The sequence below is a fragment of the Osmerus mordax genome, chromosome 5 (genome assembly GCF_038355195.1).
Source record: "Osmerus mordax isolate fOsmMor3 chromosome 5, fOsmMor3.pri, whole genome shotgun sequence".
In the NCBI taxonomy this organism is placed as follows: domain Eukaryota; kingdom Metazoa; phylum Chordata; class Actinopteri; order Osmeriformes; family Osmeridae; genus Osmerus; species Osmerus mordax.
In genome coordinates this window covers 3,619,803-3,647,126 of record NC_090054.1, presented here as the reverse complement: position 1 = coordinate 3,647,126, position 27,324 = coordinate 3,619,803, and the positions used below count along the sequence as shown (strand labels likewise).

The following is a 27,324-nucleotide window of genomic DNA, read 5'->3' as shown; positions in this document are numbered from 1 at the left end:
GACAACAACTCAGGTCTTTTCAAAAGTTTTATTGAAAAGAAAACAATTGATCACTCAATACAACCAGCAAGGAGTCTAACACGGCAGCTAACACGAGTTAAATAAACATTGTGTGTGTGTTGAGCAGAGACTGGCACTTGTCTTCCGTCACTCTGGGAAACTGGGACGCAGTGAAATCCTGTCACGTTTCTGTATCTAGACATGAATATGGAGCCGCGGGTCTGGCGGAGTACAAATAATAATATTCAGATGCAATACTCCCGTCAGACTAATCCTTGAAGTGAACTGAATATGCTGCATCTGTCACAGGAGAACAGGGTCAAAAGGACTATTCAGATAATCTGACAACATGATGAGACGACAGCTGGCCTTCACAACCCAACCTGAGCAGAAACAGTCTTTACAACCTGAAGTACCCTCTGTTCAAAAGTGGAACAGGAAGTAGGATATCAAAACACTGTTACATCCTCAAGACCACACATTGTGGATAAGAAACACACGCATGTGCATGCATGCCTGCACACACACGCGCACACACACAGACACATACAAACAGACTTTAAAACACATACAAATATGCTGCTGTAAATTTGGTAGGTCTTCCTTTTGGCAACTCGGGTCAAATGGCACTAAAACATTAGCCTGGAGGTTGTGTGTCTGACCAGGCTGCAGGTGGCAGTGACCTTACAGGTCCAGTACCACACTCACACCAGCTAACTCACACCAGCTAACACACACCAGCTAACACACACCAGCTAACACACACCAGCTAACACACACCAGCTAACACACACCTCTCCAACCACAGGAACAGCACTCTGATCACCAAGGTCATTCATCTGACCGACCACGCCACCATCCTCACAGAGCCTTGCTGGGGTGGGCCTTGCTGGGGTGGGCCCCCGCTGGCCCTCCTGGGGCCCCAGGGGGGGCCCGGTGCTGGCGGGTGTACTCCCACACCAGCAGGGCGGCGCTGACGTGCACGTTGAGGGAGCGGACCACGCCCTGCTGAGGGATCTCCACACACACGTCCAGCAGCTGCAGCAGGGGCGCAGGGATTCCCTCCCGCTCGTTCCTTGGGGAGAGGAGACACTTTACTGTCTTGGACACATCATCTGTACACAAACATGCATCCAGTCACAGCAGTCAACTCTGGGGTGGGGAGGGGAGGAAGTATATAAGCGGAGTCAGGTGGCTGAGCGGTTAGGGAATTGGGCTAGTAATCAGAAGGTTGCTGGTTCGATCCCCGGCTCTGCCAAATGACATTGTGTCCTTGGGCAAGGCACTTCACCCTACTTGCCTCGGGGCGAATATCCCTGTACTTACTGTAAGTCGCTCTGGAAAAGAGTGTCTGCTAAATGACTAAATGTAAATGTAAGCGGGGGTGAGTACAGCTCTGTGGCAGAGTACATGAAGGAGGGGACAAGTGAGGTACTGTTGAGTGAGGTCATCCTGATTTCATGACTACAGATCCGGGGTATTGCAGTGAAAGAGTAAAACACAGGTACTTGGATGACACACACACAAACACACACGTTTGTGTTCATAAACACCTCATCAAAGCACCAACCCCAAACACACATGCTAATATTTGCTTAATCCAGCTGAATCATACAAAGGACTGATCTGCCTCACACACACGCCATACAATCTATGAACCCTGTGCTGGTGTGCGAACGTCAGAGGAAGGGCTGTATTGACTGTGTAGCATGGCGGGGAGATCGTGGACTGACTCCCCCCACAGGAAGTGTTCCTGGTCCAGCCTGGAGCAGAGGACAGAGACCCTCCAGGGCCTGGAGGTTGTTACACTCTGCTCTCTCTCTGGGGAGGGGGAGTAATGCTGTGGTTGACTTCCTGGCCCTCCCCAAGGGTGAGCCAATTAGAGCACAGCATGCCTGGACAGGCCTTCTCAGGGACAGAACGATGGGGAAGAGATGGCAGAAAAGGGGGAGAGGAGATCAGATGAGAGAGAGGACGAGGAGAGAGGTAAGAGGAGAGATGAGAGGAGGAGAGAGAAGTAAGAGAAGAGAGATCGGAGGAGAGAGCAGAATAGGAGAAAGAGGAGGGTGGAGTAAAGGGGAGAGCAGAAGAGAGGGGAGAGGAGTATAGAGCAGAGCCCATCAGGGGAGAGGACAGGAGTAGAAGAGAGGGGAGGAGAGATAGTGTATCCTGGCCCAGAGGAACAGTTAATTAGCAGGCTTCTAGTAAAGAGCAGGGTCAGCTCTCTGTCACCCACAGGAGACTGCATTACTGCACCTGTGTGTGTACAGCTGGGTTAGCAAGCATGTGTACATTTACAAGTGTGTGTGTATGTGCACATGCACATGTAGATGTTCTTGTACTGTACCTCTGACGCAAAACTGTACCCTCCATAAGACACTTTTAAAAAAGGTGTTTGAAATAAAATGCTGCGTACAGTCAACCAATGAAAATGCTACATGCACTCAACCAATCAGCTTGTTCAGTGCCCAAGTCCCACCCCCCACAGTTCCTGGCTTTTGAAAAAGTACCACCTCCCAAATAAGGACTTTGCAAAGGCTAAATATTTTACCCAGAACTTTAGATACTGGTTCCTGTGGTGGAAACACACCAAGTACTTCCAAAAACCCAGTGTTCCTTGGGAAAGTTCCTGCGGAGGAAAAGTGGCTTATGTGTTTGTGTACCTGTGTGTACGTGTGTGTGTGTACGTGTGTCAGTGTGTGCGTGTGTGTGTATGTGTGTGTGTACCTGTGTGTATGTACCTGTGTGTATGTGTGTGTGAGTGTGTATCTGTGTGTGTGTGTGTGTGTGTGTCAGTGTGTATCTGTGTGTGTGTCAGTGTGTATCTGTGAATCTGTGTGTGTCAGTGTGTATCTGTGTATCTGTGTGTGTGTGTGTCAGTGTGTATCTGTGTATCTGTGTGTGTGTGTGTCAGTGTGTGTCAGTGTATCTGTGTGTGTGTGTGTCAGTGTGTGTCAGTGTGTGTGTGCTCCTACCCCAGCAGCAGCAGGGTCCTCTCAGGGAAGCGGTAGTCCTGCAGACTGTGGCTGTTGGCGGTCTGCTCCACCCCCACGATGCAGTAGCCCCTCTCCTTCTGCTGCAGCAGGAACCGGGACAGCTCTGCAGGCTTCACCTGACAGAACAGCAGCTTCACCTCACAAACCGCAGCGCTCCCCTGGAGCTAGCCAAGCGCTAATACAGAGCTAACACATAGCTTGACTAGAGCTAACACAGAGCTCATCTGGAGCTAGCCAAGTGCTAACACAGAGCTAACACAGAGCTAGACTACAGCTAACACAGAACTCACCTAAAGCTATCCAAGCTCTAACACAGAGTTAATCTAGAGCTAGCCACTAGCTAGTATAGAGATAGCCAAGAGCTAAACTAGAGCTAGCGAAGAGGTAACACAACTAACCCAGAGGTAACCATGGCTCTTGATTAGCTCTGAGTTAGCTCAAAGCCAGCTAAGGGTTAGCATGTGCAGAAAGCAGACGTTTGACCTAGCAGTGCTAGGGAGGGATGTGCTGCAGTTCCTCCTACCTCCAGCAGGGGGAGCCAGAGTTCCGCTGAGACGCTCAGGGACTGGAAGTGTTTGTCGCTGACGTGGCGAAGGCTGTCCAGAACCAGTCCACTAGCTCCGAAGATTTCACAAGTCCGACACAATCCTAATACACACACAAAATGAACAAGCCAGTCCCTTTAGAGCACGTCCCAATGGGGTCTGGTCTAACAGAGGCAAAAGAGGGACAGGACTGGATGGACCAATCAGAAAGAGGGACAAGACTGGATGGACCAATCAGACAAAGAGACATGGACCAAAAATACAAGCAAACACTTCCTTGTATCCTAACATGACCCTTGTTGTCTTGGATACAGAAAAGATTCATTAATAATACATATTTACATCTGATCTCATGTTCTATATCACGCCATGTCAATATTGGTTTGTTAAATGGGTCCTCCTACCCTGAATAAACTCATTTATTTCAATGACAATGACAGCCTGGTGTCTACTGAGTTAACACCAACACAGCAGTGCAGATCCCGAACCAGTCCCTTTATGATGAATTCAGGCAGTGCTTATCCAATCAGAGATTAGGACGGCTGAGATTAGGTACTGTAACTGTGAACAGGTGTGCAGAGAGAGTCAGAGCCTAGCAACACCAGCCCAACACACCTGCCTCACGACCAGAGGCCCGCATAAACACACCTGCATGCACACACACTCCTGCTACACGCACACAAAGTTAAATCATAGGGTTAGTCTGCAGTAGAGGTGTAAGACCGGAAGTTAAATCATAGGGTTAGTAAGCACTAGAGGTGTAACAGGAAGTTGAATTATGTTGTTAGTCTACACTAGAGATGTAACAGGATGTCGAATTACGGTGTTAGTCTACACTAGAGATGTAACACAGGAAGTCGGATCCTAAGGTTAGTCTACACTAGAGGTGTAACACAGAAAGTTGGATCATAAGGTTAGTAACCCTAACAGACAGGAAGGAGTTGCAGAAGCACAGAACATCAAACCCAGCCCTGTGTCAGTCTGAGTCCAAGATGTAACTAGCAGCTGTGCCCCCTCACCTCCCAGGTTGGTGGGCTTGTCTATGAGCGAGGCCACCACCAGGAGGGCGCTGTGGAGCTTCCCCAGACGAGCAGCCCTCTGCTGGGGGGCCAGCTGCAGCTCTGGGCCCTGCTCCACCATCCCCAGCCTCCAAGGGGTCATCTTCTTCTGCACCTCCGTCCAGCACTCCTCCCTCTCCTGCTCACCTGGGGGAGGAACACCATTATGACCTCACAGTGGTGAAGAATGAACACCATTATGACCTCACAGTGGTGAGTGATGAACACCATTATGACCTCACAGTGGTGAAGGATGAACACCATTATGACCTCACAGTGGTGAGTGATGAACACCATTATGACCTCACAGTGGTGAGTGATGAACACCATTATGACCTCATAGTGCATTTCCTTTCATTCTTCATGTAAATATCTTCCATCCTGGATCTGTTTGATCCTTGTGACCTCTCAGTTGCAAACTATTAACTGCCTGTGCATGTGAAACTCTGGTTCCTGCTTCCCCAGCAGCTTCCTGTGTGTTCTGGTGCTGTGCTGCCCCCTGGTGGTGGTACCTTTATCCTGCTGGACCCAGTCTCCTGGCGGCACGCGCCCCAGCTCTGGACTGGGGTTCCTCAGGGGCAGAGTGGAGGGGCCTTGGCAGAACGCCACCAGCTTCTCAAACTTCCACACAGGAAGCCACTCATCATCAGCCAGCTCAGAGAGACGGGGGAAGAGGTAGAAGATGGACTAGAGGAGGAGGGAGGGAGAGAGAGAGGGGGAGAGGGAGGGGGTGGGAGGGAGGGAGGGAGGGGAGAGGAGGAGAGAGAGAGAGAGAGAGAGAGAGAGAGAGAGGGGGGGGGGGGAGGGAGGGAGGGAGGGAGGGAGGGAGGGAGGGAGGGAGGGAGGGAGGGAGGGAGGGAGGGAGGGAGGGAGGGAGGGAGGGAGGGAGGGAGGGAGGGAGGGAGGGAGGGAGAGAGAGAGAGAGAGAGAGGGGGGGGAGGGAGGGAGAGAGAGAGAGAGAGAGAGAGGGGGAGGGAGGGGGAGAGAGAGAGAGAGAGAGAGAGAGAGAGACGGGGAGGGTGGGATCAACACTGATCTCTGATAGGATGGAAGGCACTGGTCTCACCTCTACACTGTGATCTCTGATAGGATGGAAGGTACTGGTCTCACCTCAACACTGATCTCTGATAGGATGGAAGGCACTGGTCTCACCTCAACACTGATCTCTGATAAGATGGAAGGCACTGGTCTCACCTCAACACTGATCTCTGATAGGATGGAAGGCACTAGTCTCACCTCAACACTGATCTCTGATAGGATGGAAGGCACTGGTCTCACCTCTACACTGTTATCTCTGATAGGATGGAAGGTACTGGTCTCACCTCAACACTGATCTCTGATAGGATGGAAGGCACTAGTCTCACCTCAAAACTGATCTCTGATAAGATGGAAGGCACTGGTCTCACCTCAACACTGATCTCTGATAAGATGGAAGGCACTGGTCTCACCTCAACACTGATCTCTGATAGGATGGAAGGCACTAGTCTCACCTCAACACTGATCTCTGATAGGATGGAAGGCACTGGTCTCACCTCTACACTGTTATCTCTGATAGGATGGAAGGTACTGGTCTCACCTCAACACTGATCTCTGATAAGATGGAAGGCACTGGTCTCACCTCAACACTGATCTCTGATAGGATGGAAGGCACTAGTCTCACCTCAACACTGATCTCTGATAGGATGGAAGGCACTGGTCTCACCTCTACACTTATCTCTGATAGGATGGTAGGTACTGGTCTCACCTCAACACTGATCTCTGATAGGATGGAAGGCACTGGTCTCACCTCAAAACTGATCTCTGATAGGATGGAAGGCACTGGTCTCACCTCAACACTGATCTCTGATAAGATGGAAGGCACTGGTCTCACCTCAACACTGATCTCTGATAGGATGGAAGGCACTGGTCTCACCTCTACACTGTTATCTCTGATAGGATGGAAGGTACTGGTCTCACCTCAACACTGATCTCTGATAGGATGGAAGGCACTAGTCTCACCTCAAAACTGATCTCTGATAAGATGGAAGGCACTGGTCTCACCTCAACACTGATCTCTGATAAGATGGAAGGCACTGGTCTCACCTCAACACTGATCTCTGATAGGATGGAAGGCACTAGTCTCACCTCAACACTGATCTCTGATAGGATGGAAGGCACTGGTCTCACCTCTACACTGTTATCTCTGATAGGATGGAAGGTACTGGTCTCACCTCAACACTGATCTCTGATAAGATGGAAGGCACTGGTCTCACCTCAACACTGATCTCTGATAGGATGGAAGGCACTAGTCTCACCTCAACACTGATCTCTGATAGGATGGAAGGCACTGGTCTCACCTCTACACTGTTATCTCTGATAGGATGGTAGGTACTGGTCTCACCTCAACACTGATCTCTGATAGGATGGAAGGCACTGGTCTCACCTCAAAACTGATCTCTGATAAGATGGAAGGCACTGGTCTCACCTCAACACTGATCTCTGATAGGATGGAAGGCACTGGTCTCACCTCAACACTGTGATCTCTGATAGGATGGAAGGCACTGGTCTCACCTCTACACTGTTATCTCTGATAGGATGGAAGGCACTGGTCTCACCTCAACACTGATCTCTGATAGGATGGAAGGCACTGGTCTCACCTCAACACTGATCTCTGATAGGATGGAAGGTACTGGTCTCACCTCAACACTGATCTCTGATAGGTTGGAAGGCACTGGTCTCACCTCAACACTGTGATCTCTGATAGGATGGAAGGCACTGATCTCACCTCAACACTGTGATCTCTGATAGGATGGAAGGCACCGAAGAAGAAGTGCTCCTGGATCCTGCTCCAGTTCTTATTAGCATTCCTGTAGAAACAGCAAGTTACAGTTATATCCTGTAGAAACAGGAAGTAGCTAGAGTGGTTATGACAACTATACTAGTCACATTTTATTAGAATAGGAAGTTGTTAACAAATTCACGAGTTATATCCTGTAGAGACAGGAAGTGGCTCTAGTCACCACATACGTGGGTAGCATTTAGCATAGCCACAATAAGACAGACTTCCTCTGTGACTTACCCAGTGCTCTGCATGGCCTCTGCCTGGTTTAGACAGGACTGGACCAAGGTGGCCAGCCCACCCAGGCTGTCCACCCCCCCAGCCCCAGCCTCAGCCTCCCCCCTGGCCCCCTCCAGCCCCCACACCCTCTTCAGAGCCAGCAGGGCGTACAGACGCACGCTGAAGTTGTGGCTGAAGCACCACTGGAGAATAACATCTAGAGCCCTACGCCACTGAACAGCCTGAGGAGAGAAGAGGAGGGAGGGTGAAGAGGAGAGGAGGAGGGGACAGAGAGGGGAGAAGATGGGAGGAGGAGGGGAGAAGAGGGCAGGAAGAGGGGAGGGAAGAGGGGAGAAGAGGGCAGGAGGAGGGGACAGGAGAGGGCAGGAGGAGGGAACAGGAGAGGGGAGAAGAGGGCAGGAGGAGGGCAGGGGAGAGGGGACAAGAGGACAGGAGGGGAGAGGAGGGGACGGAGAGGGGAGAAGAGGGCAGGAGGAGAGGGCAGGAGGAGGGGAGAGGGGAGAAGAGGGCAGGAGGAGGGGAGAAGAGGGCAGGAGGAGGGGACAGGAGAGGGCAGGAGGAGGGGAGGGGAGAGGGGACAAGAGGACAGGAGGAGGGGAGAGGAGGGGAGAAGATGGGAGGAGGAGGGGACGGAGAGGGCAGGAGGAGGGGAGGGGAGAGGGGAGAAGAGGGCAGGAGGAGGGCAGGGGAGAGGGGACAAGAGGACAGGAGGAGGGGAGAGGAGGGGAGAAGATGGGAGGAGGAGGGGATGGAGAGGGCAGGAGGAGGGGAGGGGAGAGGGGAGAAGAGGGCAGGAAGATGGGACAGGAGAGGGCAGGACGAGGGGAGAGGGGAGAAGAGGGCAGGAGGAGGGCAGGGGAGAGGGCAGGAGGAGGGAAAAGGAGAGGGGATAAGAGGAGAGGAGGAGGGGACAGGAGAGGGCAGAAGGAGGGGAGGGGGCAGGAAGAGGGAACGGGAGAGGGGAGAAGAGGGCAGGAGGAGGGGAGAGGGGAGAAGAGGGGAGATAGTGTGTGAGAGGGAGAGTATGTGCGAAAGAGATAACGTTAATGAGAGAGAGAATGTGTGTGAGAGAGATAGATAGAGAGAGACAGAGAGATAGAGAGAGGGTAAGAGGAGGAGGAGTGAGGTTCTGGTCTACCTTGTCTGGTAGTGTGGGCATGATGATGTTGAGATGGACCAGAACTGACAGGTAGGTACAGATGCTGGTCTTGGTCTTCTCTTGGTCCTGTAGGAGACACATCCAGCCGTGAACCCAGATGACAGAGCTCCATCTCTCCTGGGCCTGGACATCTCTGCTGTCCTGTGCTCTCCACTAGTAGTACTGGAGATGTGTGGCTGTCGTATTGTGTGTGTTTCATCATGTGTGTGTCATCAAGTGTGTGTGTGTGTGTCATCATGTGTGTCTGTGTGTCATCATGTGTGTGTGTGTGTCATCATGTGTGTGTGTGTGTCTCATCGTGTGTGTGTGTCTGTCTCATCATGTGTGTGTGTGTGTGTGTGTGTGTTTGTGTGTGTGTGTGTGTGTGTGTGTCATCATGTGTGTGTGTGTGTCTCATCGTGTGTGTGTGTCTGTCTCATCATGTGTGTGTGTGTGTGTCATCATGTGTGTGTGTGTGTCTCATCGTGTGTGTGTCTGTCTCATCATGTGTGTGTGTGTGTGTCTGTCTCATCATGTGTGTGTGTGTGTGTGTGTGTCTCATCATGTGTGTGTGTCTCATCATGTGTGTGTGTGTCTCATCATGTGTGTGTGTGTGTGTGTCTCATCATGTGTGTGTGTGTGTCTCATCATGTGTGTGTGTGTGTCTCATCATGTGTGTGTGTGTGTGTGTCTCATCATGTGTGTGTGTGTGTCTCAGTACAGGGCCTCACCAGAGTAAAGCAGGACCACAGCTTGTCTATGTGTGCTGGGAAGTGGACCAGCAGCAGAACCATCATCCACTCCATCAGGTACTTGACAGACGCCTGGTTGCTGCAGAATCCAGCCTCGAAGATCTGCCTTGCAATGGTGTTCACAAACTCCTGCACACGCGTTAAGACAACCACATACACACACAGTCAGGTTAGATTATCAGACCAGTGTCTGATTTAGGGGTAAATCAGACCAGGGTAGTTGTGTTTGTGTGTATAGGTGTGTATGTGTAGGTGTGTGTGTGGGATGTGTGTGTAGGTGTGTGTGCGTACCTCTCTCAGTTTAGGCAGCAGCAGCAAGAGTGTCTGCCACACTCGGTTCTTCACACGGTGTTGAAGGGAGTTGCTATAGTAACGAGTTTTGGACTTGGATATCTCCTCATCCTAAAAACAACAGAGAGAGAACAAAAGTGTGTGTGTGTGTGTTGGTGTCCAGTAGACTGTGTGTATCTGCAGTAAACTGTGTGTGTGTGAGTGTATGAGAGAGAGAGAGAGAGAGAGAGAGAGAGAGAGAGAGAGAGAGAGAGAGAGAGAGAGAGAGAGAGAGAGAGAGATAGAGAGAGTGTGTGAGTGACAGACAGACAGAGAGACAGAGGGTGTGTGTGTGTGTGAAAGAGAGAGACTGAGAGAGAGAGTGTGTGTGTGAAAGAGAGACACAGAGAGAGAGAGAGTGTGTGCTCTGTACCTTCCTCAGCAGACGCAGCACCAGCTCCTCCATCAGGGTCTGGTGCTGCTGGCTGGAGGGCTCCAGACCGCTGAGGAACCCCATTACAAACACACGAGGAGCCTGCTCATCCCTGTCATCACTGACACCCAGGACAGACCCCACACAGAGAGACAGACCAGAGAGAGAGACCAGAGAGAGACCAGAGAGAGAGACCAGAGAGAGAAATTTGTCAACTAAAATCACTGACAAATTACGGAGACTAAATCCCTGCCTCTGTTCAGAAAGACAACCTAGGTTACAGTAGGTTACAGTAGGTTACAGTAGGTTATAGTACCACCTCGAAGCACAGTTGGTTTTCCTTTATAACCAAACATACATACATACATCTGAAAGTACACATTCTCACTGCCTCCATGCATCTTTCAAACTGGATCCTTTAGTTTCCTGCTCGGTAAACGTCCGTGCTAATGCCAGCTTCCAGTCGCTTATAACTAATGTGAACAAGCTAACCTTGTCAGAACTACTAATAAATGTAGGCAGCTTATAAAGACGAACAAAACCATTAGATTTTTTTTACTCATGCAAAGTTTGAATGTGAATGGTGTGTGTGTGTGTGTGTGTAGCAGACCTGAGGCCCATAGTGTGTGTGTATGTGTATGTGTGTGTAGCACACCTGGGGACCACAGTGTTGGCTGAGCACTGCTCTCCCAGCTTCTCCACATAGCTCTGAACCTCCTGGATCAACCTGCGCACGCACACACACACACACACACACACACACACACGGCCTCTTGAGTTTTGAGGAAAGTTCTTTGTAAATTAGAATAAAATGCATGAGGAACAACCTGTCCTCCATCGCCCCCTGTGGGCCACAGTAAGAGGAGCAGGCCAGAAGCACCTCTGGTCTCTCCTGAAGACCGGTCCGTAGACACAAGCCTCTGTCAAGATGTCCAACTGCAGCAGGGAACTTCCTGTGTCTGGGCTGGGCTGGGAGGTACTTCTTGTGTCTGGGCTGGGCTGGGAGGTACTTCCTGTGTCCGGGCTGGGCTGGGAGGTACTTCCTGTATCAGAGTTGGTCCAGGTGTGGCAGCAGTGCTGGATCAGAACGTTGAACACCCCCGTCTTGATCTGAGACAGCTCTATGAGCTCAGCAGAGATCTACATGGAAGTCACACACACAGACAGATATATAAACACACACACACACACACATATATATACACACACACAAAGAAACCGCTAGTCAGTCAGTGAAAAGCACTTATCTCATCTAGTCCTAACAGAATGTGTGTGTTTTCTCAACTCTCTGACAGTGTGTGTGTGTGTGTTCTCACCTCTCTGACAGTGTGTGTGTGTGTTCTCACCTCTCTGACAGTGTGTGTGTGTGTTCTCACCTCTCTGAGAGTGTGTGTGTTCTCACCTCTCTGAGAGTGCGTGTGTGTGTGTTCTCACCTCTCTGAGAGTGTGTGTGTGTGTGTGTGTTCTCACCTCTCTGAGAGTGTGTGTGTGTGTTCTCACCTCTCTGAGAGTGTGTGTGTGTGTTCTCACCTCTCTGACAGTGTGTGTGTGTGTTCTCACCTCTCTGACAGTGTGTGTGTGTGTGTTCTCACCTCTCTGAGAGTGTGTGTGTGTTCTCACCTCTCTGAGAGTGTGTGTGTGTGTGTTCTCACCTCTCTGACAGTGTGTGTGTGTGTTCTCACCTCTCTGACAGTGTGTGTGTGTGTTCTCACCTCTCTGAGAGTGTGTGTGTGTGTGTGTGTGTGTGTGTGTGTTCTCACCTCTCTGAGAGTGTGTGTGTGTGTTCTCACCTCTCTTACAGTGTGTGTGTGTGTTCTCACCTCTCTTACAGTGTGTGTGTGTGTTCTCACCTCTCTGAGAGTGTGTGTGTGTGTTCTCACCTCTCTGAGAGTGTGTGTGTGTGTTCTCACCTCTCTGAGAGTGTGTGTGTGTGTGTTCTCACCTCTCTGACAGTGTGTGTGTGTGTGTTCTCACCTCTCTGAGTGTGTGTGTGTGTATGTTCTCACCTCTCTGAGTGTGTGTGTTCTCACCTCTCTGAGAGTGTGTGTGAGCAGCGGGGCCTGTGTGTGTGAGAGGCCCAGCAGCGGGGGGCTGTAGGCCATGCGGGTGAAGGCCTGGAGGGTGGGCCAGAAGTCCTGCGGGTTGCTGCTCAGGGCCTGGACCAGCGCCCAGGACCGCCGCACCGCCTCGGCACACACCTCCTCCCCACACAGCGCCACCTGCTGGACGGAGGGAGGACTAGCTCAGCAACCCTGCTGCATCTGCTCTACGGAGCGACAAGCTGAGCATTGAGTGCATCACATTAACAGTGACATTAGTTAGCCAGTGGCTAGGCACAGCTTAGTTAGCCAGTGGTTACCCACCATCTATATACCTTCATCCTGTTAGTGTGTGTGCTATACGAGACCTGAGATGTGTAACAGAGCAACACACTTTCCTTTACTAACTTTCTGTAACACACTTTAATGTCACAACGGCTATAACCACCACCACCACCACACTGGGCTGACCTGGGGCAGCTCTGCCTCCATGAAGGCCAGTACGGGCAGCACCAGGTGGCTGGGCAGCAGGGGCAGCGCCTCCACAGCAGCCTGCAGGGCCCCGGGGGCTCCTGGGGGGGCCAGGGGGGGGCCCGCCCTCCTCAGGAAGCCCAGGCAGACCCACTGGTCCCGGGTGAAGCGAGCTGCCATGCGGCCCCAGTCCTGCAGGGAGACACACAGCCCTGGAGCGCTGGGGGGGGGGGGGGGGGGGGGGGGGGAGAGAGGGGATATTCAGGCTAACAGACAGAGCACATCAGCTAGCTTATCTCTCCTTCTCTTTTTCCCCCTCCTATGCACTCTCTCTCCCTTTCCCGCCAATCTCTCTTCCCCACCCCCCACCCCCATCTTCACCCAACTCATCCACTCATATCTTCATCCACTCATCCAGCCATGCCTCCATGTGTCCTAGGGTGGCCCCTGCTCCAGGCAGCATACTGACCGGGCAGAGCAGCCTGCCGCTGGGGGCTTCAGCAGGGTCTGGTTGAAGAGGCCGAGGGGGACAGAGGGGGAGGCAGGGGGGTGGAAGAAGCCCTTGAGTGACAACAGTACAGACACGGTCTCTGATTGGTTGTTGATGACTTCCTGGTTGGCAAGATCACAAAGCATAGCCAGCGATGCCATGGCAACAGCTTTGGTCACCTGGCCGGCTACAGTTGGGATCTAGACACACATCCACACACACACACACACACACAAACACAGAGAAAGAGAGAAAATAACAAAATTAGTACGTATTGATGTAAAAAAAAAAATCTGTACATCTTCAATCAATTTTCAAAGTTCAAAAACAGCACTGGAACTCAGCAGGGTTGATGCAAAGTGTTTTATTGGTCCTCAGGTAACAAAGATTCCCAATAGAACGTGAACATGATCCCAGGATCAGACTGAAATTCTCTCCGGACATTTCACTTTAATAGTTTTCTCCCCATTTTATGGTAATATGGTACAATACTTGTTGGTTACGTATACATCATGGATTCTTACCTAGCTGGTCCCTTGTTTTAGGGGATTCAAATTACAAGTACTTTCCTTCATAGACAATTCTCTCAATTTAGGCCCTCTCTGACCGTGAACAGCCAGCTGCACGAGGCTCCTGGGCATAAGGCCACATATGTCTCATAAGTTATAGCTGGGCCATCCTGTTTCTTTATGGAAGCACACACATTATTCTTCTCCCCCACTCAGCCCCTATTTATCCAGATCTTCATATTTTGGGCATTATTTATTCTACCATTGTCTAGGGATAACAATAATCAGTCAACAGCTTTGCATCTGGTTTCCAATAATATAGCATATACTAAAAAGTGATTACAAGTTTCAGTAAATCCGTAATCATTACCCATCTTCATAATTACAACAGTATGGTGTTATTTCCACATCACATACCCCAGGGGAATGTAAACCGAACATGATCTCTATGAGTAGTGTTTTCTGAGCGTGTTAACGAGCCAGTGTGTGTGAGGGCGAGCCCTACGTGCGAGGCAGGGCAGAGCAGGCTGGGGAGGCAGGCGGAGGCCAGGCGGGGGAGGCTGGAGGCCAGGCGGGGGAGGCTGGAGGTCAGCAGCAGCTCCCTCAGCAGCACCAGGTACAGCTCTGCTCTCTGCATGTCACACAGCTGCAGGACAACACACAACTCTCCTGGGTTATATGTTGGTGTGTGTTTGTGTGTGTGTGAATGTATGGTGTGTGTGTGGTGTGCGTGTGTGAATGTATGGTGTGTGTGTGTGTGTGGTGTGCGTTTGTGAATGTATGGTGTGTGTGTTTGTGTGGTGTGCGTGTGTGAATGTATGGTGTGTGTGTGTGTGGTGTGCGTGTGTGAATGTATGGTGTGTTTGTGTGTGTGTGGTGTGTGTGTGGATGTACCTCCTGCAGCTCTTCACTTAGTCTCCGGAGGATAAACTCCTGGATGGACTCCACCACGCCCACGAGCAGCGCATCCATGGCAACGGCCACGTGGTCTGCTGAAGGACACACAGCAAAGACATCAACCTTGTTATGCCCCACATACAGAAGGAAGCACGTTTACAGTAGTGAGACATGGCCCCAGAAGGAAGCACGTTTACAGTAGTGAGACGTGGCCCCAGAAGGAAGCACGTTTACAGTAGTGAGACGTGGCCCCAGAAGGAAGCACGTTTACGGTAGTGAGACGTGGCCCCAGAAGGAAGCACGTTTACGGTAGTGAGACGTGGCCCCAGAAGGAAGCACGTTTACGGTAGTGAGACGTGGCCCCAGAAGGAAGCACGTTTACAGTAGTGAGACGTGGCCCCAGAAGGAAGCATGTTCACACTAGTGAGACGTGGCCCCAGAAGGAAGCACGTTTACAGTAGTGAGACGTGGCCCCAGAAGGAAGCACGTTTACAGTAGTGAGACGTGGCCCCAGAAGGAAGCACGTTTACAGTAGTGAGACGTGGCCCCAGAAGGAAGCACGTTTACAGTAGTGAGACGTGGCCCCAGAAGTAATCATACAGTACTGAGACGTGGCCCCAGAAGGAAGCACGTTTACGGTAGTGAGACGTGGCCCCAGAAGGAAGCACGTTTACGGTAGTGAGACGTGGCCCCAGAAGGAAGCACGTTTACAGTAGTGAGACGTGGCCCCAGAAGGAAGCATGTTCACACTAGTGAGACGTGGCCCCAGAAGGAAGCATGAGTCAGGTGGCTAAGCAGTTAGGGAATCGGGCTAGTAATCTGAAGGTTGCCAGTTTGAATCCCGGCCGTGCAAAATGACGTTGTGTCCTTGGGCAAGGCACTTCACCCTACTTGCCTCGGGGGAATGTCCCTGTACTTACTGTAAGTCGCTCTGGATAAGAGCGTCTGCTAAATGACTAAATGTAAATGTTTACAGTAGTGAGACGTGGCCCCAGAAGGAATCATACAGTAGTGAGACGTGGCCCCAGAAGGAATCATACAGTAGTGAGACGTGGCCCCAGAAGGAATCATACAGTAGTGAGACGTGGCCCCAGAAGGAAGCATGTTTACAGTAGTGAGACGTGGCCCCAGAAGGAATCATACAGTAGTGAGACGTGGCCCCAGAAGGAAGCATGTTTACAGTAGTGAGACGTCGCCCCAGAAGGAAGCACGTTTAGAGTAGAGAACACCTGGCCATTGCCATAGCAACACCTACCCTGCCTCTCCTCCGTTGCCGGGCGACCGGGGGCGTGTCTGAGCTGGAGGAGGCGGAGCAGCAGCTGCAGGCTCTTGTCCGTCTTTCTGAGAGGCAGGTAAACGTTGGTGCTGAGTCTCCCCAGCGTGGCCACCAGGGGGAGCAGGAGAGCTTGGAGCTTCTCTCCAGTCCTCCCTCCCTCCCTCCTGTCCTCCATGTCGACCCACAGCAGGATGGCCGTGGCCAGCATGTTTGCCTCACCTGGGTCTGGCAGGCAGTCAGTCTGGTCTGCAGGACAAACACACCACAGACGATGCTGACACAGACAGGTGCTGACAAAAGGTTTGATGTTGAACTGAAGATCAACTGTGGTTTTTCCTATACTATGTAACATTGTAGTTGAGATGTTATTGTTGCGCCAGATATTACAGCAATAAACCACTGAGGTGCTTTTTCCATCAGTCTTGAAATTGTGTCTGACAGACCTCACCACATTCTGAACTGTGTGTCTGACAGACCTCAACACATTCTGGACTGTGTGTCTGACAGACCTCACCACATTCTGAACTGTGTGTCTGACAGACCTCACCAAATTCTGGACTGTGTGTCTGACAGACCTCACCACATTCTGAACTGTGTGTCTGACAGACCTCACCACATTCTGAACTGTGTGTCTGACAGGCCTCAACACATTATGGACAGATGGAAACGTTTCAGTTGTTGACCTGACCTGTGGAGGCTGGGACCTGGAGATAGGCCTCTATCTGCCTCTGGACGTATCCCAGAACGGAGTCTCTCTCTGGAGCAGCAGGACCAGCTCCTTCCCCTGCCTCCACCCTGGAGCTGGAACCACAGGCTCGGAAGCTGCCCTCGCTGTCTACCAGCCACACACACACCTGGAGGACACACACACACACGAGATGTTACACTGACACACACACACCTGGAGGGGACACACACACGAGATGTTACACTGACACACACACACCTGGAGGGGACACACACACACGAGATGTTACACTGACACACACACACCTGGAGGGGACACACACACATGAGATGTTACACTGACACACACACACCTGGAGGGGACACACACACACGAGATGTTACACTGACACACACACACCTGGAGGGGACACACACACACGAGATGTTACACTGACACACACACACCTGGAGGGGACACACACACACGAGATGTTACACTGACACACACACACCTGGAGGGGACACACACACACGAGATGTTACACTGACACACACACACCTGGAGGGGACACACGCACACGAGATGTTACACTGACACACACACACCTGGAGGGGACACACGCACACGAGATGTTACACTGACACACACACACCTGGAGGGGACACACACACACGAGATGTTACACTGACACACACACACCTGGAGGGGACACACGCACACGAGATGTTACACTGACACACACACACCTGGAGGGGACACACACACACGAGATGTTACACTGACACACACACACCTGGAGGGGACACACACACACGAGATGTTACACTGACACACACACTCAAAATAAATCTTGTTCATTAATTCACTAAAAAGTACCAGTTTGCTCGCAAACACCCACCCACCCACACACACACACACACACACACACACAACCTACCTGGTTCCACAGGCCGGTACCTCGGCATAGAGACTCGTTGGCAGGGAAGTGCACCAGCAAATTGAACACATCATCCAGGGTGACTGAACTCTGGAACACAGTTCTTCATCATCATCATAATAGTCATCATCATCAGTCAAGGCTGGGCCTAAACATCCATGTCATGATGTTTTTTTGTTCTTGTCATTCATTCTTTTATTTAACAAGAAAAAAAGACTGAGATCTAGAGATAAGAGAAATCTATTTTGTAAGAGTGTCCTGGCTAAGACTTGTGGAAAAAACATCACACTGTTGTAATTATGGAGATTGGTAATGATTATGGATTTAATGAAACTTGTAATCATGTTTTAGTATATGCTATATTACTGGAAACCATATTAGTATAAGCTATACTATTGGAAACCAGATGCAAAGCTGTTGACTGATTATTTTTACCCCTAAAACATTGTAGGAGAAATAAAGCCCAAAGTGTGGAGATCTGGATAAATAGGGGCTGAGTGACAGAGAAGAATGTGTGTGTGCTTCCATAAGAAACAGGAAGGCCCAGCTATAACTTATGAGACATATATGTGGCCTTATGCCCAGGAGCCTTGTGCAGCTGGCTGTTCAAGGTCAGAGCGGGACTAAATTGGGAGAATTGTCTATGAAGGAAAGTACCTGTAATTTGAATCCCCTAAAACAAGGGACCAGCAGGGTAAGAATCCATGATGTATATGTAACCAACACATATTATACCATATTACCATACAATTATTTATTACCATTTATTTTATTTTATTGTATATTTTATTTAATTCTAATTCCACTTAGTACTGCTAGTTTATGTACCCTTAGTATAGATAGTCCACATATTTAAATTTTAGGTCCCTATATGTTTATTGTATGCACCTTCCTGCCAAAGCAAATTCCTTGTCTGTGCAAACTTTCATGGTGAATAAATCCCATTCTGATTCTGATTCTGAATAGGGAGAAAACTATATAAGTGAAATGTCCGGAGAAAACTTCAGCTAAAGTCCATTGCAGATCTTCTGCTCTACTTTCAATTTGCATTATTTGTACGTTGCTGTGGATAGAAGGGAATCAGGTGGCTGAGCGGTTAGGGAAGCGGGCTAGTAACCTGATGGTTGCCAGTTCGATTACCGGCCGTGCAAAATGACTGTGTCCTTGTCAAGGCACTTCCCTCTACTTGCCTCCGGGGAGAATGTCCCTGTATTTACTGTGAGTCGCTCTGGATAAGAGCGTCTGCTAAATGACTAAATGTAAATGTAGAAGCCTTGTGGCTGCACATCCCTGTCTTACCACATCAGTCAGGCAGAGGACGCTGCTGAGCAGGAAGCACTGGGCAGCCCCTCTGAGCAGGACCTGGTGCGTTACCATGGTGCAGCGCAGCACCTCCCTGCAACACAGCATGGGGGACACACTCGTATCCATAGCAACAACAAGAACCACGCTAAACCAAGGTGCTAAGTTAGCATCATCACACACAGGAACTCCAGATAGTTAAAAGGGGTCATCAGGCTTTTGAATGGACATTGATACATTTCTCACTGGTCACTTTACACACTGTCACTTCAACTCTGTACCCCACTTGTCTTAGGTTAGTATAGGTGTTGTCTTAGGCTAGTATAGGTCTTGTTTTAGGTTAGTTTAGGTCTATAAGGTTAGTATAGGTCATTATGTGTATTAGTGTATAATGTATATTATTGTATATTGCTACAATTTTCTATATATTAGGATGTTTATTACTATTATTAAATGTTTATTTTATTTGAGCTTACCATAGATGTAATCTATGTTCTTAGTACTTATATATTATGTTATGCCAGGTTGCTTCGTTTTCTTGTCCCAAGAATTTCAGTGCCCAGTCTGACCTTGTGTTGTTCTGTGCACCTGACAATAAAACCTGAAAAGTTTAAACTAAAAATGTCGGTTGGTCTAGAACCTTCCGACGCTCCGTGTCTCAGTCAGATTCCATTCTGTGCTGGAGGGGGCAGGCGGGGGGGCCAGCAGGGGGGTACCTCAGGGCCTGCAGGGTCTGGGGTCCCAGGAGGGGGCCGGGGGGCAGGAAGGACAGGGCCTGGGACAGGAACAGGACTGGTACAGAGCACCAGTGCTGGGAGGCCAGTCTCTGGACCAGCTGCTGTAGAACAGACCCTGAGAGAAGAGAGGAGGTTCATTACAATAATACAGAGCATTCACACAGTGTGTATGTCTGTCGGTCTTGTCTGTCTGTGTCTGTGTCTGTCTCTGTGTGTGTGTGTGTGCGTGTGCGCGTGCGCGTGTGTGTGTGCGCGTGTGTGTGTGTGTGTGCATTGTGCATGTGTACCTCTGTTCTCCAGTGGCAGGCTTCTGAAGAACGACACCAGGAAGCTCTGCAGCTTGAGCCCCAGCTCTGGACACTCCCCGACACACTGGTCCTGGCTCCTGAACACACACGAACACACACACACACACACACACACAGAGATACACACACACAGAGATACACACACACACACACACACAAACAAACAGAGAGAGATACACGCACACAGACACACACAGACACACACAGACAGAGTGAGAGATACACACACACACACACACACACACACACACACAGACACAGCTGTCAGAGGGAAATAACATGAAGGACATTGTCTTCCTGCCCATCAGTCTCCTGATGGTTCCTCACCTGTGGAAGAGGGAGCTCTCAGACAGCACATCCATGAAGGGACCCACGATGAACTGGAGAACAAGACCAGGTGAGTCTTCACAGAGTCAGTCACACACAGACGTAACATGGCCCTTAAAGAGAAACTTGCTGGCATAAACACTGAAATATGTCTGTCTGTATTGAAACTAAAGCAAAGACCTCTCACACACTTGAACACCTGTTTCCCCCCTCACCTGAGAGAAGGCCTGGGAGAAGCCAGGCAGGGTGGAGGTCTGCAGGCCCAGCAGGTGGCTCACCCCCTCCCTCATCACAGCCTTGTTCTCACTGTGGAACATGCGCTGGTACACACACAGCAGCCAGGAGGGGTGGAGCACAGGCAGGGGGCACGCTGCAGGCCGAGGGACGGAGGAGAGAGAGGAGAGGTGTGAGGACAGAGGAGAGAGGGAGGGGAGGAGAGGAGGAGAGGAGAGGAGAGGAGAGAGAGAGGGGAAGAGGGGAGGAGAGGAGAGAGGGATGGGAGGAGAGGAGAGAGGGATGGGAAGAGGGGAGGAGAGGAGAGAGGGATGGGAGGAGAGGAGGAGAGGAGAGAGGGATGGGAAGAGGGGAGGAGAGGAGAGAGGGATGGGAGGAGAGAGGGATGGGAAGAGAGGAGAGAGGGAGGGGAGGAGAGGAGGAGAGAGGGGAGGAGAGGAGAGAGGGATGGGAAGAGGGGAGAAGAGGAGAGAGGGATGGGAGGAGAGGAGAGAGGGATGGGAAGAGGGGAGGAGAGGAGAGAGGGATGGGAGGAGAGGAGAGAGGGATGGGAAGAGAGGAGAGAGGGAGGGGAGGAGGAGAGAGGGGAGGAGAGGAGAGAGGGATGGGAAGAGGGGAGAAGAGGAGAGAGGGATGGGAAGAGGGGAGGAGAGGAGAGAGGGATGGGAGGAGAGGAGGAGAGAGAGGAGAGGTGGGAGGACAGAGGAGAGAGGGAGGGGAGGAGAGCAGAGAAGGAGGGGAGGAGAGAGGGAGGGGAGGAGAGAGGGGAGGAGAGGAGAGAGGAAGGGACAGGAAAAAAGGATGAGATGACAAAACAAGTGGAGAGAAATATATATAGACAGTATAGGGCTGACACATTAATACACACACACACACGCTCGCACACACATCTCTCAGGGATGAAGTCTGTTACCTTGGCTTTCCCTGGCGGTGGTCTGGATGAGAGAGTCCACCCTGGAGAGGACAGGCCGCACCACATGGATCTAGGAGGAGAACACGCTAGTAACCACGGCAATACGCAGAGCCAGCAACCTGACACAACTGCTGATTTTAAATTCACCATCCTCGGCCAGTCCAGCTAGTCCGTCAATGTGTATGGATAAGTGAGTGAGAAACTGAGTGAGTTTGTGGGAGGGAGTGAGAGCGAGCGATAGATAAAGAGAGATAGAATGAGAGAGAGATAGCAAGAGAGAAAGAGAGAGAGAGAGAGAGAGAGAAAGAGAGAGACAGTACTGCTGTACCTGGTTTTCCTCCAGGGTTTCCATGACCAGGGCGTAGTCCTCCCAGAAGGCCCTGAGCAGCTTGCTGCTCCCAGGAGCCCACCTGAACACCACCTCCTCACCTGCCAGGAGCGCCACAGTCAGCCGGGGGCTGCTTGTTTCAGCAAACACAGACAACTCACAGGGGTGGGCTTCCCCAATCCTCTCCCTCTCTCATAACATCCATCTCTCTATTGTTTTCAATATCCATCAGTCTCTCTTTCTCTGTCACAATCTATCTATGTATCTACACTGACCAAAATTACAAACCATTTTTCATGAGCTGAACTCAAAGATCTAAGACTTTTTCTATGTACACAAAAGGCTTATTTCTTTCAAATATTGTTCACAAATCTGTTTAAATCTGTGTTGGTGAGCACTTTTCCTTTGCCGAGATAATCCATCCACCTCACAGTTGTGGCATATCAAGACGCTGATTATACAGCATGATTATTGCACAGGTGTGCCTTAGGCTGGCCACAATAAAAGGCCACTCTAAAGTGTGCAGTTTTACTGTATGCATCTGGATCTGGTGATCCAATACAATGTTGCTTTGAAAAACCAGTACAAAAGTAAGATGGATTACCTGATCCCTGGATAGCAAAACATGGGATTTCAAAATCCAGATAATTCTGATCCAGATTAAACTTTTTGAACAACTGGCCCCAGGTCAGACCAGAGAGAATCCTTGGAGGTGGAACTCCCTCTCCAAGAGCTCACTGCTGCAGTCCAGCAGCTGTCGGTGGGGAAGTCCCCAGGGCTGGATGGCCTACCAGCTGAGTTCTACACACACTTTTGGGGCTTTTTAGGGTCTGACCTACTGGAGGTTTACCAGGAGGCTTTTGGGGAACACATGCTACCAAGCAGCTGTAGGCGGGCAGTATTGTCACTGCTGCCCAAGAAGGGTGACCAAGGGCTGCTCAAGAACTGGAGACCTGTGTCTCTTTTATGTTTGGACTACAAGATCTTATCCAAATGTTTGGCCAACAGGCTGAAGTTGGTTCGAGACAGCATAGTGCATAGAGACCAGTCCAGCTGCGTTCCAGGGAGGTCAATAATGGACAGCTTTTTTCCTACGCGGGATGTCATTGATTGGGCGAAGCTTGGGGGGCATCATTTAAGAATTCTGTCAGCTGATCAAGAAAAAGCATTTGACTGTTTGTCATTCATATCTATTTGAAGTGATGAATTAATTTGGGCTTGGGAATGTGTTCATGTCATGGGTGCGTTTGTTGTATTGTGATGCCTCTGTTATGGTAAAGGTGCGGGGGGGGGGGGGGGGGGTGAGCCGGCCAATCCCAGTTAGGAGAGGGATTAGGCAGGGGGTCCACTGTCAGGCCTTGTGTATGCTCTGATGATGTGTGTGTGCTCCTTAGGAGTCAGGGGGATGCTGATGTAGTAAAAGAAGAGTTAGAGCAGTATGAGAGGGCATCCTCAGCAAAGGTTTACTTGGGGAAGAGCGAGGCTTATCTCATGGGGAGATGGGGGGCGTGAGAGAAGCCCAGGCTGCCGCTGGGGCTGCAGTGGGGAAGAGCGAGGCTTATCTCATGGGGAGATGGGGGGCGTGAGAGAAGCCCAGGCTGCCGGGAGGGCTGCACTGGGGCAGAGCAGGCTTGAAGGTTGTAGGGGTGTGCTTGGGGTCCGATGCTTATCAGGGGCTGAACTGGGAAGGGGTGGTGGACAAGGTGGTTGCCAAGTTGTCTAGCTGGAGATGGTTGTTGCCACTAGTGTCCTTCAGGGGGAGTGTTGGTTGCGAATAATTTGGCAGCCTCCATCCTCTGGCATCATTTGAGTGCACTGGAGCCCACGGACGGCTTGCTTCAGGAGTTGCAGAAGACCTTGGTGGATTTTGTTGGGTCAGGTCAGCGTTGGATCCGGGCCCCAGTGCTATACCTGCCAGTGCAGGAGGGGGGTCAGGGCTTGGTACCTGCCAGTGCAGGAGGGGGGTCAGGGCTTGGTACCTGCCAGTGCAGGAGGGGGGTCAGGGCTTGGTACCTGCCAGTGCAGGAGGGGGGTCAGGGCTTGGTACCTGCCAGTGCAGGAGGGGGGTCAGGCCTTGATACCTGCCAGTGCAGGAGGGGGGTCAGGGCTTGGTACCTGCCAGTGCAGGAGGGGGGTCAGGGCTTGGTACCTGCCAGTGCAGGAGGGGGGTCAGGCCTTGGTACCTGCCAGTGCAGGAGGGGGGTCAGGGCTTGGTGGATTTGAAAAGCAGAGTCAACGCCTTTCGGTTACAAGCTGCACAGATGTTACTGACGCACCCACATGTGAGGTGGAGAGGTGTTGCTACTGACACATCCACATGTGAGGTGGAGGGGTGTTGCTACTGACACATCCACATGTGAGGTGGAGGGGTGTTGCTACTGACACATCCACATGTGAGGTAGAGGGGTGTTGCTACTGACACATCCACATGTGAGGTGGAGGGGTGTTGCTACTGACACATCCACATGTGAGGTGGAGGGGTGTTGCTACTGACACATCCACATGTGAGGTGGAGGGGTGTTGCTACTGACACATCCACATGTGAGGTGGAGGGGTGTTGCTACTGACACATCCACATGTGAGGTGGAGAGGTGCTGCTACTGACACATCCAGATGTGAGGTGGAGGGGTGTTGCTACTGACACATCCACATGTGAGGTGGAGGGGTGTTGCTACTGACACATCCACATGTGAGGTGGAGGGGTGTTGCTACTGACACATCCACATGTGAGGTGGAGGGGTGTTGCTACTGACACATCCACATGTGAGGTGGAGGGGTGTTGCTACTGACACATCCACATGTGAGGTGGAGAGGTGCTGCTACTGACACATCCAGATGTGAGGTGGAGGGGTGTTGCTACTGACACATCCACATGTGAGGTGGAGAGGTGCTGCTACTGACACATCCAGATGTGAGGTGGAGGGGTGTTGCTACTGACACATCCACATGTGAGGTGGAGGGGTGCTGCTACTGACACATCCACATGTGAGGTGGGGTGTTGCTACTGACACATCCAGATGTGAGGTGGAGGGGTGTTGCTACTGACACATCCAGATGTGAGGTGGAGAGGTGTTGCTACTGACACATCCACATGTGAGGTGGAGGGGTGTTGCTACTGACACATCCAGATGTGGGGTGGAGGGGTGTTGCTACTGACACATCCAGATGTGAGGTGGAGGGGTGCTGCTACTGACACATCCAGATGTGAGGTGGAGGGGTGCTGCTACTGACACATCCAGATGTGAGGTGGAGAGGTGTTGCTACTGACACATCCACATGTGAGGTGGAGAGGTGTTGCTACTGACACATCCACATGTGAGGTGGAGGGGTGTTGCGTGGGCCCTTTTAGGGCTGGGGGGCTCAACTATGAGAGACGGTTGTTCCACACGCACCCTGGAGAAGTGGATTTGGCGGAGCTAACTCCTTTTTACCGGTCTCTGATGCTGGCATGGCAGAAGACTCTGACAATTACCAGAGACCCGTCCTCACTGGGGGCGTGGGTGTGGCAGAAGCCACTGTTTCACAAGCTATTGAGGATAGGGCTGTTTCAGTCCCAGTCTACGGGTGGGCTGCGTGACTGCGGGAATGACGAAGCTGGGCGACCTTGTCTTGGTTGCCGGGTGGAGATCAGTGGAGGATATAGCGGCAGCAACAAGTAGGTCTCTCCGTCTGTTACAGAACGTTCTGGAGAGTTTGGCGGGCCCTACCCGGATCGTACGTACAGTTGCTACAAGACCCAGCACAGCTGGATCAGGGGCGGTGGAGGATGATGGATGAGGATGTTCCAGAGAAGAGGACAGCATGCCTCGTGAACTTCTTATTTGGGCAGGCCAAGCTTGCAATATGGAAGACAAGAAAGAGTAGGCATTTGGGAGTAGGGTCACACGATGCAAAGGCAGTGTTGCTGGGGCTGGTCACGGCAAGGTTGCGTATTGAGTTCTCATATTGTAAGTTGGTGGGAAAGATGGAGGAGTTTGTTGATGTGTGGAGGGTGAGGGATGCAGGGGTGAAGTTGTGAATAGGAAGGTTTTTGCTTAGTTTGTTAGTTTTTGTTTTGAAATGTAAAATTGTAAGTGGAATGGGTTTTTGTTTGAATATGAGTTAAACAAATGGCTGGTGTGGTGAAACTGTTTGGTTAGCTGTCAGTTCTGACTGCAAAATAAAGGTATCTTTAGAGTCAAGAGTATCTCTCTCACCTTCTCCAGACACAGGTCCTCTGGGACACTCCTGCCCTTCCTCCTCTGACAGCGCGACGCACCTCTTCAGCAGGTAGAGCGCGCGCTTCCGTGACACGGTGTCTCTATGCGTTAGCCCGTCTTGAAGGATCCTCCAAAACTGCGGAGACAGGCGGGGGTCCGGTCGCGCAGAGGCCGGACTCGGAGGCGTGTTGGTGGGTTTGAGAGGAGCGAGCAGGTAATCCGAGAGAGCTGTCAAACACAGCAATGCGCGCTCTGTCGCCACAGGGGAACTGTCACCGGCGTGCCAGCAGCACAGGTCTTCCAAAACAAACTGGAGTGTTTTTGCCAACTTGTCCTCTCTGTAACAGGTGAGGAGGGTGAACAGAACTCGTACCGTGATTTTGGAGACCAGTGCGTCTGATGCGACCCTGATGCAAGACAAGGCACATGTGAGAGTTGTTGTAGACAGCTGTTCGTCTGCTGAGAGAGCGGGGAGCAGGACAGATAAGACCTCGATGGCCAGGTCAATGTGTAGCCGTTCCTCGCCATTCGACTCGTCCTCGGTGTCTCCGTTTGACTGCTGCAACGTCGGTAGAACGGAGCGGGTAAGCTGTGCAGTAACACCGGTATCACATAGGGCGATGCAAATGCTAAGTAACCGGCACACGGCACTTGTCATTTCCTTACTCCGCGAGTCTTGCTCACCGTTACATACCATACACTCACTAGAGATTTTATAGAGCAGAGGCATACATTGTTTCCAAATGATAGATTCAACCCTCACGAGAACGTCCTGCCTCCTGCTAACTTTGTCTCCCGTGGACGTGTCGGACTGTTTATCGATTCCATCAATGAAAGCTGCAAGTGCCTCTATTCTCTCTTTTTCCGGCCAGGCTTCACTGGGCCAACACAACGCATTGAACAAAGCTTCATGATTAGGGGAGCATGATAAAACAGCCTCGATTAATATAGCCGACATGGCAAGCAGTGTGCAGTTTGACAGTAAAACTATCCACGCATTTCCATGCGGAATGTAAACTTCCTTAGACGTCAGAGGAACGAACTCTCGCGAGATGAGTTGCAAATTCGGAACTAACTTGTGGATGTGGCTTTGTGGGGATGTGGATGTGGCGGATGGTAGGGATCATTTAAAATGTGAAAAGACGTTTATGGTTTAACTTCTATTCCATGAATATATTTCTCACTTGTACAGACCCATGATAACGTGTATGCTCACAAATAGAAACACATTAGAAGGGAATATTAAAAAGTTCACCTTGGGTTGAAGAAAAAAGCTAATTAGTTCAGAGTTAACACCATCTTTATTGTTTCGTATTTAGGATTCCTCCGGTAGGAGTAATTTTTTTTAAATCAATGTGCAAAAAAATGTTGCACATTGATACAACATGCCATGACTAATCCCCACACCAAGAATGGACCACATTTGACCATAGGGGG

The 27,324-nt window shown here is 50.9% G+C and overlaps 1 protein-coding gene across 1 annotated transcript; it reads right to left on the bottom strand.

The window, feature by feature from the left end:
- Nucleotides 1-31: 31 nt before the first annotated feature.
- Nucleotides 32-26,871, bottom strand: tarbp1 (TAR (HIV-1) RNA binding protein 1). The gene is made up of 29 exons (XM_067236792.1): nucleotides 25,885-26,871; nucleotides 21,689-21,789; nucleotides 21,361-21,430; nucleotides 20,429-20,583; nucleotides 20,214-20,266; nucleotides 19,866-19,963; nucleotides 19,558-19,693; nucleotides 18,839-18,935; nucleotides 17,540-17,629; nucleotides 16,621-16,786; nucleotides 15,912-16,178; nucleotides 14,654-14,751; nucleotides 14,265-14,405; nucleotides 13,230-13,450; nucleotides 12,761-12,980; nucleotides 12,281-12,472; nucleotides 11,131-11,390; nucleotides 10,906-10,977; nucleotides 10,251-10,371; nucleotides 9,839-9,949; nucleotides 9,527-9,676; nucleotides 8,796-8,882; nucleotides 7,658-7,878; nucleotides 7,364-7,445; nucleotides 5,112-5,286; nucleotides 4,561-4,746; nucleotides 3,520-3,644; nucleotides 2,976-3,112; nucleotides 32-1,075 (listed from the first exon to the last, which is right to left on the bottom strand). Exons 1-29 carry the CDS (start codon nucleotides 26,843-26,845, stop codon nucleotides 862-864), a joined length of 5,007 nt encoding a protein of 1,668 aa, XP_067092893.1. The 5' UTR covers nucleotides 26,846-26,871; the 3' UTR covers nucleotides 32-861.
- Nucleotides 26,872-27,324: the final 453 nt, after the last annotated feature.